At 53.8% G+C, this 14,667-nt stretch overlaps 6 protein-coding genes across 6 annotated transcripts; 4 read left to right on the top strand and 2 right to left on the bottom strand.

Moving 5' to 3' along the window:
* Positions 1-394: 394 nt before the first annotated feature.
* Positions 395-2,705, top strand: MRS44_010479 (uncharacterized protein; the record flags this gene model as incomplete). Its single annotated transcript, XM_046284584.2, has 5 exons — positions 395-627; positions 683-915; positions 968-2,343; positions 2,396-2,540; positions 2,596-2,705. The coding sequence occupies 5 exons, from the start codon at positions 395-397 to the stop codon at positions 2,703-2,705; spliced, it is 2,097 nt and encodes a 698-aa protein (XP_046128492.2).
* A 1,561-nt stretch (positions 2,706-4,266) lies between these two features.
* Positions 4,267-5,118, top strand: MRS44_010478 (uncharacterized protein; the record flags this gene model as incomplete). The annotated part of the gene is made up of 2 exons (XM_046284262.2): positions 4,267-4,752; positions 4,864-5,118. 2 exons carry the CDS (start codon positions 4,267-4,269, stop codon positions 5,116-5,118), a joined length of 741 nt encoding a protein of 246 aa, XP_046128493.1.
* Positions 5,119-7,005: 1,887 nt separating this feature from the next.
* MRS44_010477 (uncharacterized protein) lies at positions 7,006-7,350 on the top strand (the record flags this gene model as incomplete). Its single annotated transcript, XM_046277180.2, has 1 exon — positions 7,006-7,350. The coding sequence occupies one exon, from the start codon at positions 7,006-7,008 to the stop codon at positions 7,348-7,350; it is 345 nt and encodes a 114-aa protein (XP_046128494.1).
* Positions 7,351-7,668: 318 nt separating this feature from the next.
* On the bottom strand, positions 7,669-8,472 carry MRS44_010476 (uncharacterized protein; the record flags this gene model as incomplete). The annotated part of the gene is made up of 1 exon (XM_046284585.2): positions 7,669-8,472. The coding sequence occupies one exon, from the start codon at positions 8,470-8,472 to the stop codon at positions 7,669-7,671; it is 804 nt and encodes a 267-aa protein (XP_046128495.2).
* A 335-nt stretch (positions 8,473-8,807) lies between these two features.
* On the bottom strand, positions 8,808-10,208 carry MRS44_010475 (uncharacterized protein; the record flags this gene model as incomplete). Its single annotated transcript, XM_046271354.2, has 1 exon — positions 8,808-10,208. The coding sequence occupies one exon, from the start codon at positions 10,206-10,208 to the stop codon at positions 8,808-8,810; it is 1,401 nt and encodes a 466-aa protein (XP_046128496.1).
* A 1,646-nt stretch (positions 10,209-11,854) lies between these two features.
* On the top strand, positions 11,855-13,326 carry MRS44_010474 (uncharacterized protein; the record flags this gene model as incomplete). The annotated part of the gene is made up of 3 exons (XM_046281526.2): positions 11,855-12,757; positions 12,820-12,967; positions 13,019-13,326. 3 exons carry the CDS (start codon positions 11,855-11,857, stop codon positions 13,324-13,326), a joined length of 1,359 nt encoding a protein of 452 aa, XP_046128497.2.
* Between the last annotated feature and the right edge of the window lie 1,341 nt (positions 13,327-14,667).

Raw genomic sequence — 14,667 nt, 5'->3', positions numbered from 1 at the left:
TGAGTGACCCTCCCCGCAGTGGACCAGCGGCAAATGTTGCGTTGCGCTTGCCTATTCTGTGCTAGCGCTGGGTCCCTTCAGACGCAGAAACCAAAACCAATGCCTGCGGGCTGGGTCAGGTGATTTGCCAAAATGTGCAAGTGAGAATCGTAGAGAAGCCAGACATTGAAGATACAAAAGTACTATGCGAAAATCAATAGTGAGAGTAACTATGCAGTCTCTTTGACGTAATCATGAGTCAAGTGATCAAGTGCCCAGGTCAAAGCTCAAAGGAGGTCGGAGCAGTTGACAATATCAACCGGTGAGGCCCTCCAAAGGGAGCAGGGCGACCAGGGCTATCACCAGGCGCTATTTCCAATTATAGTTTAGTGCGCAGTCACGCCGCCTCAGCAAAATGGAAGGCTGCACTGCAAGGTACCTACCTCAGAGCGCTGGCTGGGTCGTCTCGACTATTCCTTCCCACTCAGATTTCCTTCCTCCGTCACCTGCCCGCGCTCAACCTCCCCAAGACATCAACCGCGAGCGCAAACCGCACACTCCTTTAGCATCGCGGCAGTGTGAACCTTCAATAGGCGACCGTACCATCTTGTCCGCGACACGTTGCCGTCTGTGCACGCCTTCTTCTCGGTCCGCGCAAAGTCTTTGACCTCATTGTCACCTACGAAAATTGTGACCCCGGCAGATCCGTCGACTGTTTGCGATCATCTATACTGAGCGTCTTTGTTTCGCTGTCGCCTTTGTCTGCTCTTCCAGCTCGAGGCTTTGCTATTAATTCTTCTCACCTCGCCGAGTCGCCTGCCGTTTACTCGCGTGCTCCATCAGCCACACAATACTCTCAGCTTCACTCTTCTGCTTTACCGATCGCACAAATGGCGGAACCACGCCCTGACATCCAGAGTATTCTGGCCGCGCTTGGTACGTTCCTCAGACTCGCCTGTATGAAGTTTTCTGACTAACTTGTTCTCAGCGTCGCAGCGCCCACCAGCAACGACCCCTACTCAGACTCCTCCTGGCGCACCCAGCCAGGCCTACCCCCCACCCGCGTCCACTCAACCCGCGTCCGCATACCAACCGCCCCCTCCTGGCGCCAGCAACTATGGCGCTCCTGGATACAGTGGCCTACCCGCCCCAGCATCGAGCGGAAACGTCGACCTAAGCTCGATCCGACCGGTCAACTCTGGCACTATGAGCATTGCCGATGCTATTGCCCAAGCCAAGGCGTTCGCGGCCGAGAAGGGTGTGGCGTCCTATGATCGCCCGCTCGTTTACGCCTCTGACTCGCGAGGCCCCGATCGAGGCTACAAACGGTCGAGATCGCGATCTCCCGCTCGGGATGAGTTTCGCGATGGCGTGAACCCATATCGCGATGAACGACGTGGCGACCGTGGGGGTCATGGTCGGAACTACGATCGGGATCGCTCTTATTCCCCCGGCCCCCGTGGTCGAAATTTCTCTCCTCGAGGAGGAAACGGACGGGAGAGGTCTCCTCTTCGAGGGGGCGATGACAATTCTGAAACTATTCAAATCGAATCAAGCCTTGTCGGTCTCATCATCGGTCGACAGGGAGAAAACCTCCGACGTATCGAAGCCGAGTCGAACTGCCGAGTGCAATTCTTGACCTCTACCGATGGCGGTCCATTCCGACAATGCAAGATTTCTGGCCCGCGACATCGTCGGGCCGAGGTGAAGGAAGCTATCAACCGGATTATCGACGACAGTGGAATGGGTGCCCTTAACCGCCCTGACAAGCCTCGTGATCCCAACAAGGGAGGCGCAGCGGCTCTTCGAGAGGGAGAAGATCATATGCAGATCATGGTCCCTGATCGCACTGTTGGATTGATTATCGGACGTGGCGGCGAAACCATTCGAGACCTCCAGGAACGATCAGGCTGCCACATCAACATTGTAGGCGAGTCGAAGAGCGTGAACGGACTACGACCTGTCAACCTCATCGGCACCCGCGAGGCGGCTGCTCGAGCGAAGGACTTTATCATGGAGATTGTTGACAGCGACAGCCGGGGAGATGCGCCCGCTGCTAAGAGGATGGGAGGAGGAGGAGGTGGTGGTGGTGGTGGCCGACATGATGGTCCTCCACGAGACATGGGCGGCGCCGGTGGCCCCGACAAGATCAACGACTCGATCTACGTGCCTTCTGATGCAGTAGGTATGATTATAGGCAAGGGTGGTGAAACTATCCGTGAGATGCAAAACAGCACCGGGTGCAAGATCAACGTTGCACAGTCGACAAATCCTGGCGAAACCCAGAGGGAGATCGCCTTGATTGGCACGCGCGATAGCATTGCTCGAGCCAAGCAAGCCATTGACGAAAAGGTGGACGCTGTGGTAAGTGATGGATACATGCCTAATGTTTGCAACGTAACTGACAACTTGACAGCGCCAGAAGGGAAGTGGAGGCCGTAGCGGCGGCCGTGGACACCAGGACCTCGACCGGCCGAACTACTCTCAACAGGGATCCGGTGCTGCTACTAACCAGCCTGCTCCAGCAGCTTCAGGTGATGAGCAAGATCCTTATGCCCAATGTAAGTTACTCCTCGCTCCATTTACTTGTAGGCTCAGCAACTAACAAGACGACAGACGGTGGCTACCAGAACTACGTGGCGCTCTGGTATCAGTCCCTGATGTACCAGCAGCAACAGGGCGGACAAGGCGCCCCCCCTGCCGGGGCTCCTGCACCTGGGGCATAGTGATGTCCTGTTGGCAACTGCACGCTCTCATGCTTGGGTGACCTTGATCGAGCTCTCGTCCGCAATGCCGCGGACCGAGTGCACCATCTGAGATGCCTGGTTTGATTGACCTCGATGCATCCTTCTGACGCCCCTTGACTCTTCTCTGGACTGCTCCTCAGAGTCTGTTGACGAGACCCACGACTGTACAGCACCCCTATTCGTTTCTTGAGGATCCCTTCGACTCAAGGTCCAGACTCTTTGATGACGTATACCATTTGACCCGGCCCTTGACGACATTAATACTGAGGTTCATGAGCAGGGACGACGTCCATGGTTGTCCTGCTTTGGCCTCGCTCGTTCTTACATTGCCGAAAACTCAAGCAGATGCTGAATGCCTCCACGGATGAGGACCCCGGCCTCGCTACAGTTGACGGTTCTACTTCCAAACCACAGACAAACAAGCATGATGGATGCGGGAATGCCGACCTTGGCAGCTCACAACTAACGCGTTGGTGATAACTCGCGACCTCTGATGCACCTCGGACATGAGCATGACGTACATCCTGAAAGCTGCGACCCCAGTCGTGTTCTTTCTTGCCTTGAGGCAGTGAGCCAAGTTTTTGATTGGATTCATTTCATGACATGACGTTTGAGCTTGTGCCTCGTGAGCTTGCAAGCCATCGCCGCAAAGCTCGGAACCTGGAACGGTTCAGTTGTGTCTAACTGCTGGCCCCTTTTCGAAGCGACCGACTCGACTCGTCTCGTGCGTCTTGGATGATACAAACGTGTCTTCTCTTGCAAGTGGATTCATCGTTTCTATACCTATGTACCTATGCGTCTTGCCTCGTCGTCGTCATTTGCATCTGCATCTGCCCTCTCGCTATCGTCTGCGTTTTTTCCTGGGTTTTGACTTTAGCTCCACGACCCGTATCTGACATTGCATGCATGCCATGAGGAAGGGAATGTATACATGTACTTTTGGTGGCGGTGGGGGAACGGAGTTGGGGATTTGATTGCCTTGTACATCAGTTGACTTGCTTGCTTAGCATAGGCTTTATATACAACCGGATTTATCCAGCTCACATTGTCCTTGCCGTGAAGTTTGTGTTTTCAGGGTGATGTCTAACTACACGACTTGATTGATATGGATCTTGGATATACCATCTATCGACTTGTGTCTGCCACTCGGAGTAGGTACTTGGAGAAGCGCCTTCCCAGCTCGGCAACACTTACTTGCCTGCCTCTCTGGTCAAGTAGGCACATTGGGACGAACTGTTAATGATTGCTCTTCCTTTCTACCTGCAAGACATTGACCCGCATGAGCAAGCTCAGACAAGCAAACCTCCAGTCTTTATTTACGGTGTCAACTTGAACAACTTTGTTATCACAGCACTTGTCGCCGCTCGTTACGCCTATCCTTATACTACGGCATTCTTTTACTCGCACTCGTTATCTGCTATCCGCCATGTCTGAGCCCAACCCCGAGAATGAACCAAACAACGAGGATGCCCATGACTGGTCGCAAATGGATTAGGAAACCGCCGATGAAGCACAAATAGAAGAATATGTGCAAGATCTCATGCGCGACCTGGACGAGGATGCTTTTGAGATTGAGCATACGCCTGACGAAGATGACTCGGAGAACGCTCACACGCCCGACGACGATGTCTCAGTTGATGAGCACACACCTGACGAAGACGCCCCAGAGAATGTTGACGCACCCGACGAGGTTGTCCCGCCTGCACCTACGACGCCTGATCGACCTATCCAGCAACACCCTTTGCTTCCGCCGGTGGATGCCATGGGCTTGGACAATGAATCTGTTGCAAACCGCTGGGGTCCTGTGGCAGCAAGGCGGATGGCTGAAGCGGAACGATTGATGGATGATGAGTTCAGGGATTTCCTTCACCGGCGACCAGGGCCACACATGCACCGGCCTCGAGATGTTGCGGCCAGGCGCAACAGGGCCAGCTTTACGGCTGAGCTTATCAACTTCGCTGTCAACCATGACAACGCCCCTAACGCGAATTTTGAGCCCATCTCAAACCGAGCTCGGCTCAGAGCGGTCAGTAGATACCGGTGCCAGACCTGCCATCGTTGGACGGGCAGAACGAGGGCCACCCCAACTGAATGCACTATATGGGTATCCAGCGCATCTTGCTACTACTGTACCTAGACGGTATCGTGGTCACTTGCCATCGACGAAACATCCGATTTGAGGCTGACTCTGGCCAACGTTGAAGATCATGTGCGATCGGGGCGAGACGAGTTTCAAAGAGAACTGGATGAAGCCCAGGAGAGAGCAGAAATCTTGCGCTACAGAAGGGTGGCAAACGAAACCAACACTGAGAGACGTGTGAGGGAGCTCCAATACTACAGGCGGGCTGGACCCGAAATTTATCTTTCCTTTTTCGAAGGCGTTGAGGGATAGCTTTGGGGATGAGGAAGTGTTGGAGAGCGACGCGTATGGGAGTCGAGGTATCCATGTTGAAGCGTGGGGTTTGGGAATGTGATAGGATGGTTTGAGTAGAATGGAATAGAACAGCGCAATGTGATATCATTTTGATAATATGCGGTTCAACGGAACTTGAGATGGGAAGTATAGGAGTTGAGGCATCCCTCCTTAACCCTCAGCACTAAGTCGAGTAGCCCTGACTTCTAGCCTTGCTTGGGAGAAGCTTAACCCATATACTTATATAGGAGGTTGTGATAGGGACGATGCTACTGGAGGCAGAGTCATAGCTCCCAGTCTTCATCTCATCTAGTCTTGTCTCATCTCGGTGTGTCTGGTGCACGGCCAGCATAGTAATCAGCACTGATGTTTTGGAGTCCGCAGCGGCGCCTCACCTGGTGTTGAACCACGACCTGTACAGTACCACTGAGTACCGTGCACCTCATCTACTGCAAAGACGATCGCCAAAGATAGCACTGACGTGACGAAATGGTCCAAGAGCTAGCGGCGCCTGGGACATCCGTATTGGAGCTGGTCTGGTGTAACCGAACACCAGGCACGCACCGCAGGGCGGAAGCTGGCTGCCGGGGGAGGAGGCTAGGGGGGTCCGGGTACCAGTAAAAAGGATGGGTGGACAAAACGGGATCCCGCTCTAGGGAGGCAGGCGTTGCCTTGTTGGCTTGGGAGGGACGGTTGGCGCTGATCATTGAGATGCCGATGCCTCGGCCGGGTAGTCTCTTGGGGTAGCAGGGGGTGGCGAGTGTTGTGTTACACGAGGGCGGATATTTTGAGCATGGATATATGAGATGTCATGTTGGATAGGTACAGCATTGGAGTTGCTAGACGAGTACAGTACTGTAACGGTGATGAGCAATCATGCCAGGGCCATCATGATGAAGCCCGGTAGAGAGACGGCATGTTCCGGAAACACCGGTACGACCAGAGGCTTCTCGACCAGGAGACTCCTCAAGAGGCTAGCGCTCCGGTCTAGAACCCGAGACGAAGGCGTTCGGTTCGAGTAAGAGTGAGGGGTGAGAGAGGGGACGAACGGCCGTCAGTTCAAACAGCGATGGGCAAAAAGCTTGACATGACTTGGCGGGAAAGCTTGTCGCCAGGAGCCGACGAGACGAGATGAGGATGCGAGAGGGCGAGCGTGTGCAAGTGGTGTTGACGTGATGCGACTGGCTGCGGTACGTACAGTAGCCTAGCTCTCTAATGCCGCCTGAGAAGAGGCGCTAGATCAATTCCTCCTTCTTACACATTCATTGGGGAAACTAACGTCGACGAGGCATCCCTACAAGTGATGAGCACGAACGATGCATGCTTTTTAATTTCAATCTCTGCTTCTTTTCTCTCTTTACTCTTTCATCTCCGTCTTCAATCAATCAATCGAATAATCAACTGTCACTACCGGGCTCTCTCTCTCCACTGTTCGTCTCCCTGTGGGCCATCACCACCACCACCACCAGACCACAAGACCCAGACCCAGCAGACCCAGACCCGACCCACGAATCGATACCGCGCGCGTTCTTGGCCCCAAAAAATATGACAAGTGCCTTTTCGCGTCTGGCCTTGATCACCGTTGATCCTTGAGCTGCCTGCCTCGCCTGTCCGTCTTGTTTCGCCGTCCCGTCCGGACAACTCGTGGCCTCTTTTTTTCGTTCGCATCATCACTCCCTGAGACAAATCTCTCTCACGCCTTCTCTCTCCTGCGCAATCAAAAAAAGCTGATTGCCTCAACGAGGGGCTAAAACGTCTGATCATCAGGTTAGCTGTCTTGGGTCTAATTCAACCATTTCCCTGCCCACTGACCCTCGAAACCCAGGCTAGACCAAGGTAGGCCATCCTGCTGGCCACCAGAAAACCATGTGTCGCATGGTCGTCTTTGAAGGCCTCTGCACGCGCTGCGGCACGGCCCAGACCTGGACAGACTTGACCCAGGAGCTCTCCTGTCTCGAGGCCAAGAACAAGGGCTGCTTTGGCGAGTGCTCGCGCGGCATCCACGTCGAGGAGCACGACTTTGACCAGGAATGCAACACGTGCGCCGACGAGGACGAGGGCATCGGCGACCTCGACGAGGCGCTGGCTCCGGCGGGGAACTCTTTTCAGCACTCGATGAGCTCTCACCAGAGCAACCCCGGCAAAAGCAACCCCAGCAAGAGGGGCGCTGCCGAGGAAGCCGGCGAAGCGAGCAAGAAGCAGCGCACCTAATCAACTCAACTGATGATGTACGATCACGAAACTGGCGGTTTTTCTCTATGGGATTGGATCTTTTACTTGCTGGGCAAGTTTTCTAATGGCGTTCATCATTGGTCTGGGAGTGCGTTCTAGCGCAAGACGGTTGGCTTTTTTTTACTCCAGCGTTTCTGGAATGTAATATTAAACCTTGCCACGACTACGGCACAAGGAAGACTCGAAAGGAGTATGGGAAAGAAAGGAGAATGAGCCCTTTGAGGCAAAGATACCCAAATATATCAGCATATACAACTCCACAAGAAGATGGAGAAAGAAACTTAAACGTAAGGCTCATCACCCTGTCTTCCCTTCCCACGTCTCCTTGACTACTCTCCAGTATCGCTCCCCGTCGACCCTCGCGTGGGTAACATGCGTTCCCCCTGGAAACATCTCCATCTTGACACTCGCTCCCATCTTCTCGGCCTGCTTTCCATGCTTCTCAACATCCTGCCACATCACTGACTTATCCCCATCTCCGTATAGATACACCCTCCTCACCTCGCGGGCAATCCTCCCCGCTGTGTTGAGAGCCAAGGCGTTGGCTTCCTGCGGTTCCACTCGTCCCCACGGTATATAGCACGCCCACGCAGCAGCCAGGAATGCCCAGACAAGAGGTGACGCCCAGAAGGGGAGACCCAGCGAGAGGACGTGGTGATTGGTCTTCCAGTGGAAGACGCCCGGGCACGAGTCCATCACCACGACGTGCCGAGGAATATCTTTTCCGCCGAGGGCTTCCTCCCAGAGCTCCCAGAGTGTCACGGCAGAGCTGACGCCACCGTTTGAAAAGATGTGTAGCAAGAAGCTTGGCTCGTCTCCCGAGGTCTTGGCGAGGTCTTGGAGGATGGGTACCACGGGGGCGAAGAGACGATGGCGTAGGGAGGGCTGCATGTATAGCTTGAGGTTGGAGCGAAAGACGAGGATCGCGGAGCTTGGGTAGAGGACTCGGTGCTGGGCGATGTACTTTTCGATGTGCGAGTCTCGGGCGTCCATCCATGCCAGTAGGATGATGAGCCGTGGATCCGCCTCGTTAGGGGTCGATAAGGGGGACGACGAGTAGGCCACGGCCGAGCTGAGGACATCCATGGATGGTATCGTCATGATGTCGGTTTTACTATTTGATGCTGCATTTCTCTTCAACTTTTTGCTGGAAAAGGGGAGTTTGGTAGAAGAAATAGAGCCTCAAATGCCAAGACGGGCCCCTTCCGGAGGCGCTCCGTTGCCGTCGGCGTCCAAGAGGGGCCGTGCTCCGCTGGGACCGGAGCCGGCGCGGAGGAAATGTTGGTGGGAGACGGAGGAGCGGACAGATTTTAATGCATGCATATGCACAATAATTGATGACACGGTATTGGATAAATCTGAAAATGAATTGCTCGTATAATTTGCTAGTATAATGCTCGGTATCTAATCATGAAAAATACGCCTAATAAACCCCTTTAAGCATCCACCTCTCCAACCGTCAAGATCTGCCTCTCTACAACATCAAACATATTCATAGCCTCATTCTCAGTCTTAATCTCCTCGACCCTCTTCTTGAAGCTATCGTCCCCGAGAATTGTCTCCACACCGGCCCTCACCTGTTCGGGGCTTGGCCGTCCGGTGCGCAGGTTGACGGCCACACCGCTCCACTGGCCGCGCATGGCGATCTCGGGTTTGTCCTCTGTCTCGCCCGCGAGCACTAGGGGTACGCCGTTTGTCACGCCGTGGAGGAAGCCTCCATACCCGGCGTTCATGACGAACACGGACGCGTGAGGGAGGAGCACGTCGTAGGGGAGGTAGTCGATGACTCTTGTGTTGGCGGGGACGACCACGTCGGCGGGTAGGCTGGCCTCCTTCATGCCGAGGATGGCCACCACGAGGAGATCGTCACGGTCGGCGAGGGCTTGGATCGTGGGGATGAGAAGGTCGGTGTAGTCTCGGGCGATGGTGCCCTGCGTCACGGCGACGATGCGGCGGTCCCCTCGCTTGACGTCGTCCCACCAGGTGGGATAGACAAAGTTGGCGGGAATAGGCTTGGGGGTCAGGCAACCAGCGAACTTGACGTTCGAGGGCATGTCAGATCGGGGGTACTCGAGACTCGGGGGGCACATCTGGAGCGTCACGTCGTGGATGAGCATCCAGTGGTGGAAGGGCACCTGGGGTTCGAGGAGTTCTGTGGTGCCAAGTTCTTTGAGGATCTCGTCCTGGTAGGCGATGGATTCGGCAAAGGGACCTGCAACCATCATCTGGTTGAGCATCTGGTTTCGTGCTCGGCCAGACTCGGACGAGTCAGGAGGAAGACCAGGACCACCAGGGCCTGTGTCGATGCTGGTGGCCACGTAGGGCACGACGTGGAGGTTCACCACCTTGGGCCTGGTGGTGTAGCCCTTGGGGAGAGGAGCACCAAGAGAGAGGGGGTTGACACCCATGTAGAAGGTCTCGGGAACGATGACGACCTCCCGCTCAGGGTCCTTGGCCCTCAACCCCTCAAGAACCTCCTTGAGGATCCTCCAACGCTCAGGAGTCTGACCGATAAAGATGTACTTCATGTCGTAGAGCAACCTCGGGATACCGGCAGGTATAGCGTTACGCTCCGCCTCCATCTTGGGGTTGAACATGGGAGCAAGAGGCACAAACTCTGCGCCAGTGCCCTTGATGAGGCCCTCGAACTGGGCACCGCCGATAAAGGTTACCTCGAACCCACGACGGACGAGCTCTGCTGCGATCCTGGCCAGGGGGTTTGTGTGGCCATCCGCAGGAGCGGCGGCGAAGACGAGGTGAGGCTTTCTAGAAGTAGAAATGGCCGTCTTCTCGATACCGGAGGCCAGTTCGGCCACGGTAGAGGTGTTGGAGGGCATGGTTTTGTGTGAAACGTGCAAGTAAAGGTGAATGTAGAAACAACCGCTGTGACTCGCTCCGAATGAGAGGAATAGATGGAAGAAGCTGAAGAGAAGGGATCTGCAGTCTAAACAAAACGACAGATCAAACATGTCCACTATATATGATGTCCATCTCAATCTCCAGCCCCGTATACGAAAACCCTCCAGAGCCACTATCAACCTCCAAGGCTGACTTGACCAAAAAAGTCCACCTAAATCAAAAATCTGACATGAGATTTTGGCATGGATCAGGAAGTCCCCAACAACAGTGTAGCATCCATTTCACAAGCAGACCCAATAAAAGGAGGACTCTTGCCCACAGCGCGACGCTATCATGGTCCGGGCATCGTGATCTCCGCCCGTACCATCAGCCCTATCAAAGGACGACGGACGAGGATAACCAACCGCATTGCCGCTAAGCTCGGCAGTGTTTGACTCCGTGCTTATGACGACTTGGTTCTAGATGCCGGGTGAGGTTTTGGAGGTTGTTCCTTCGCCGCGTGGCTGTGTTTCCTTTGCTGACCTCGATGAAGCACTAGCTAAGGGGGCAAGATTTGTGCAACTTGGCGATGCGTTGGCATTCTTTGTTTGCCTCTTGTTTAGCGGCCGGGCCGTGGGTAAACGTTTCTGTGCCATCTCGGGCATTTGCTCTCTTGTGTATTAGTTGACAGTGATACCATAGGCATGGCCAGCCAAGCAAGCAGACGGGTTCGATGCCGGGCTCGCCCACCATCTCAAACTACAAAGTGAGCCTACCTGTATTCTCATCCAGTCAAACATGCTTGCGGTTATCTACCTGCCTGTAGATGAAACGCGTGGGTGGAAGAGATGCTTAGTTCGCTGAGGTTGCCAAGTTGGTCGTCAGCAACGACATGCGAAAAACCAGTCTTGGCTTACGCGAGCCAAAACAACGCTCCCAGCGATTAGTGCTTTGCTGACACTTTGAGGCTGAGGTGAACAGCCTGCCGAAACAAATAGACAAGGGCTTACCGGTGACATTCCATCCCATCTCTCTCGCCTATTGTCAGATGTCAAGCGCTTATCGAAGGGTGGCACACGATCCGGGGGTTTGCTCTTGGTGGCATCTATCAGTTTGGTGACAGTTCCGAAAGCGTTGCCGAAAAGTCTTGGGGACGGGAGTTGGTGCAACGGCGTGTTGCATCGAGAGACAGGTCTTGATCATCCTTTGGGAGAAATAACTCTATAGAGTCTGTTTAATATCAGTTCATATCTACAGTCCAAGTATTGATATATCCGCATACCGTTTCCATGTCAAACCACCACGTCATTCTTGTACGAGATGAAGAGAGATTCCATCGCACTCGGACTAAAGCCCACGAGTTCAACGTTTCCGCCTCTCACAGAGCCATCAACGGCACACGATCAAGTAACGATTGGCTCGGCTTCGTACATGTTTGGACAAGATGCCGTGCCTTCCTCCTCGGCATATCCATGCTGTAACACTTGCCATTTGGGGTGTTCCATGACGGCAGGAGCATCATCGAGGTGTCAAAAGGAGATCGTGCCTTCCTCAAATTTCGATATCGTCCTGGGCCTATTCTGACAGTCGCTGCACGTTTTCCTTCTACCAACCCAATCTCTTCCATCGCTCGTTGTCGCTCAAGATGGCGTGGATTTACCACTTCCTTCTCTCCATCTCGACTCTCGCTTGCCATGTATTAGCGGCTGCCGTAGAGGTCGAAACAGGCAGGGCAGGCTTGGATCTCACAACACCATGGAACGGATTTCACCTGAAGCGAGCCGTACCCATCGTTTCTCGATCCCCCGATCGTGTTAGCCCTCGCGTGTCGAAACTCAAGAAGCTCAACAGAAAACATCAACTCCATCCAAGATCTGCCGCATCCCTACTGGCGAAACGTAACCAGGGACCCTTTTCTCTCAAGAATGGCATCCAGAACATCTCGGCTGTGGGCGACTTCTCAACTTCCTATGCGATCCAATGCTTGTGGGATTCAACCCCCGTCTGGCTCACCTTCGACACTGCGAGCTCTGACACATGGGCTGTCAGATCCGGCTTCCGATGTGAGAATAACCTGGGAGATAAGCAAGACCAGGACTGGTGCGGCTTTGGCCAGCCGCACATCCAAGACTTTGGCTTAGGGAGGCTGACAGAGATACACCTCCATCGGAGCTATGCATCTGGGGAGGACGTCTCGGGCCCAATGGGTGCTTCCGATATCTCCTGCGGCGATGTCACCGTCCATAATCAGCAGGTCGGACTAGCTAACAGGACATACTGGCACGGTGACAACGTGACGGTTGGTGTTCTGGGTTTGGCGTATCCGTCTCTCACCAGCGGCTTCTTGGGCGGCCCCAAGGACGAGACGGAGTGGAACAATTACCCCTACACGCCCTGGCTGGCCAAAGCCATCGCACAAGGCGCAACGAGCCCCATGTTTAGCGTCTGGCTTGACCGAAACTCGAGCGATGGGATGCTCACTTGGGGCGGACTTCCGCGGCCCGCTGCCATCAAGCTTGGGCAGCTTGCAACCACCGGTCTCATCATTGTAAGTTTCAAGTATCGCCGACGATTCTGCCGAATCGGGTCACTAATGATATATCCTCTTAGGCAAAACTCGACGACAGGGAAAAGACAGCCTGGAAGCCGTCGTTCTATACTATCATCCCGGACGGGCTAACATGGGGAACAAGAACCGACACGGGAAAGTACCCGTACATTGTCGACACTGCCACAACCATGATTCACGTGCCTCCGCGTAGGTCAAAGTCCTTTATGAGCTATCATGTCCGCTAACCCCCTCCCGTAGCCCTTGCCGAAGCCATCGCGGCGGCGTTTGAGCCGCAAGCCGTGTACCTATATCAGTGGGGGTCATACTTTGTCCCATGCGACTCAATCGCGCCAAGCTTTGCCGTCATCGTCTCGGGGGCCAACCTTTGGGTCAACCCGGCTGATATGATATTCAAGGACCTCGTGGATCCTGGGACGGGGTACTGCGCCACGGCCATCACCAGCGGCGGATCAGGGCCGTACATCCTCGGTGACGTCTTCCTCCAGAATGTCCTGGCCGTTTTTGACGTAGGAAACGCCGAGATGCGCTTCTATGCGAGGAGGTGAGCGGGCGTAGGTTGCGGCGATCCTGCAGTTGCGTGGCGTGATGATGGCTCGGTAAATCAAGGCATGTGGTCGGTTTATGGGTTGATTAGGAGTTGGAGTTGATGGACAATGTCATGATGATGGAGAGACGATGGAGTAATTGGTCAGGTAGGAATAATCTCGGTAGTTGAAGAGTTCTTTGATGTGTGATAATTCATCATCTCAGTTATCGTCACCGGCAGATCAATCCATGCATCCGTGACGGGGATCTTTCACGGCGATTTTGGCCAAGATGCTTCTTCGGAGCAAATGATGATTAGAGTTTCCTACATTGAATGGAAAAGGAAGCTATTTTACCACAGTCGATAGAAGGAGGACTTCCTCTTTAATGCAGAGCTGAGTTGGTCGTGTCACCACACAAGAGCCAATTCAAAAGTAGGCAAGGGACTTGAGGAGAGACAGGGCTCACTTCGAGCACGTACATGTTGTATTAGTTATTTATCACTGTCCGTGGCCAATTGGTCTTATTATAGCAACTTCTAGAGTCATGGGTCTCTTTGATCAATGGATGCTCAAGCAATACGTCGTACTCACACGTTCCTATCCACTCAGACAGACATAGAGAGTAGGCTATCTAATGTGCCATTTTAGATGATTGCTATAGCGCCCATATTATGAGAAATATCACAGTCTAGCAAGCCTTTAGTCCAAGTGTTAGTGTTAGTGGTGTACACCATTCACCCTATGCTGAACCAGCCTTTTGAGGACGGGTAGATAGACATTTTAGTCCTTTGAGAAAGTCGAGAGCAACCTAGTTTCACAGCATGTTAATGAGCATTGACATGTTGCCTACGTTCGAGCCAAAATGAGGACTCAGACAAAGAAGCGGGTGGGCGTCTACTATTTGTCAACGACCACCACTTCTTAGCTACCGTTGTTCAACAAAGACGGCACATGAATAGCTACTCACAGGCTATCTGGGGAACAACAGACGAAGCTGCTTTTAAACCAGGCACTCGATCTGAGCCGTCCTTTCAACTCGTTCTCCCGAAATAGAAGAACACTCGGCAGCGACCAGCGTCTTTGTCCCAGCACATGTTGAGAGGGACGTGAACAAGCCTCGAATGTATACAAGTCTCGCCTTGTCACTGTGTTTAAATATATCGGGTTCTCTTCCAGAGTATTTGAAGCCTTCATAACCAGGCAAGAAGGCATATTTTCAACACTTGATCACAACTCGACAGATCACCCCTAGGTTACCCGCCATACCTCTAAAATGAATCACCAACAGGAGCAACTGGGGCGAGCGGTAGAGGCCTTCACCCCGCAACTGAGGCAAGTGGTAGAGGCTTTCCTCCCATC

Source organism: Fusarium solani (genome assembly GCF_023522795.1).
Source record: "Fusarium solani strain SB1 chromosome Unknown bctg00000006, whole genome shotgun sequence".
NCBI lineage: Eukaryota > Fungi > Ascomycota > Sordariomycetes > Hypocreales > Nectriaceae > Fusarium > Fusarium solani.
The sequence above is the reverse complement of the archived record's forward strand: the minus strand, read 5'-3'. Positions and strand labels throughout refer to the sequence as shown.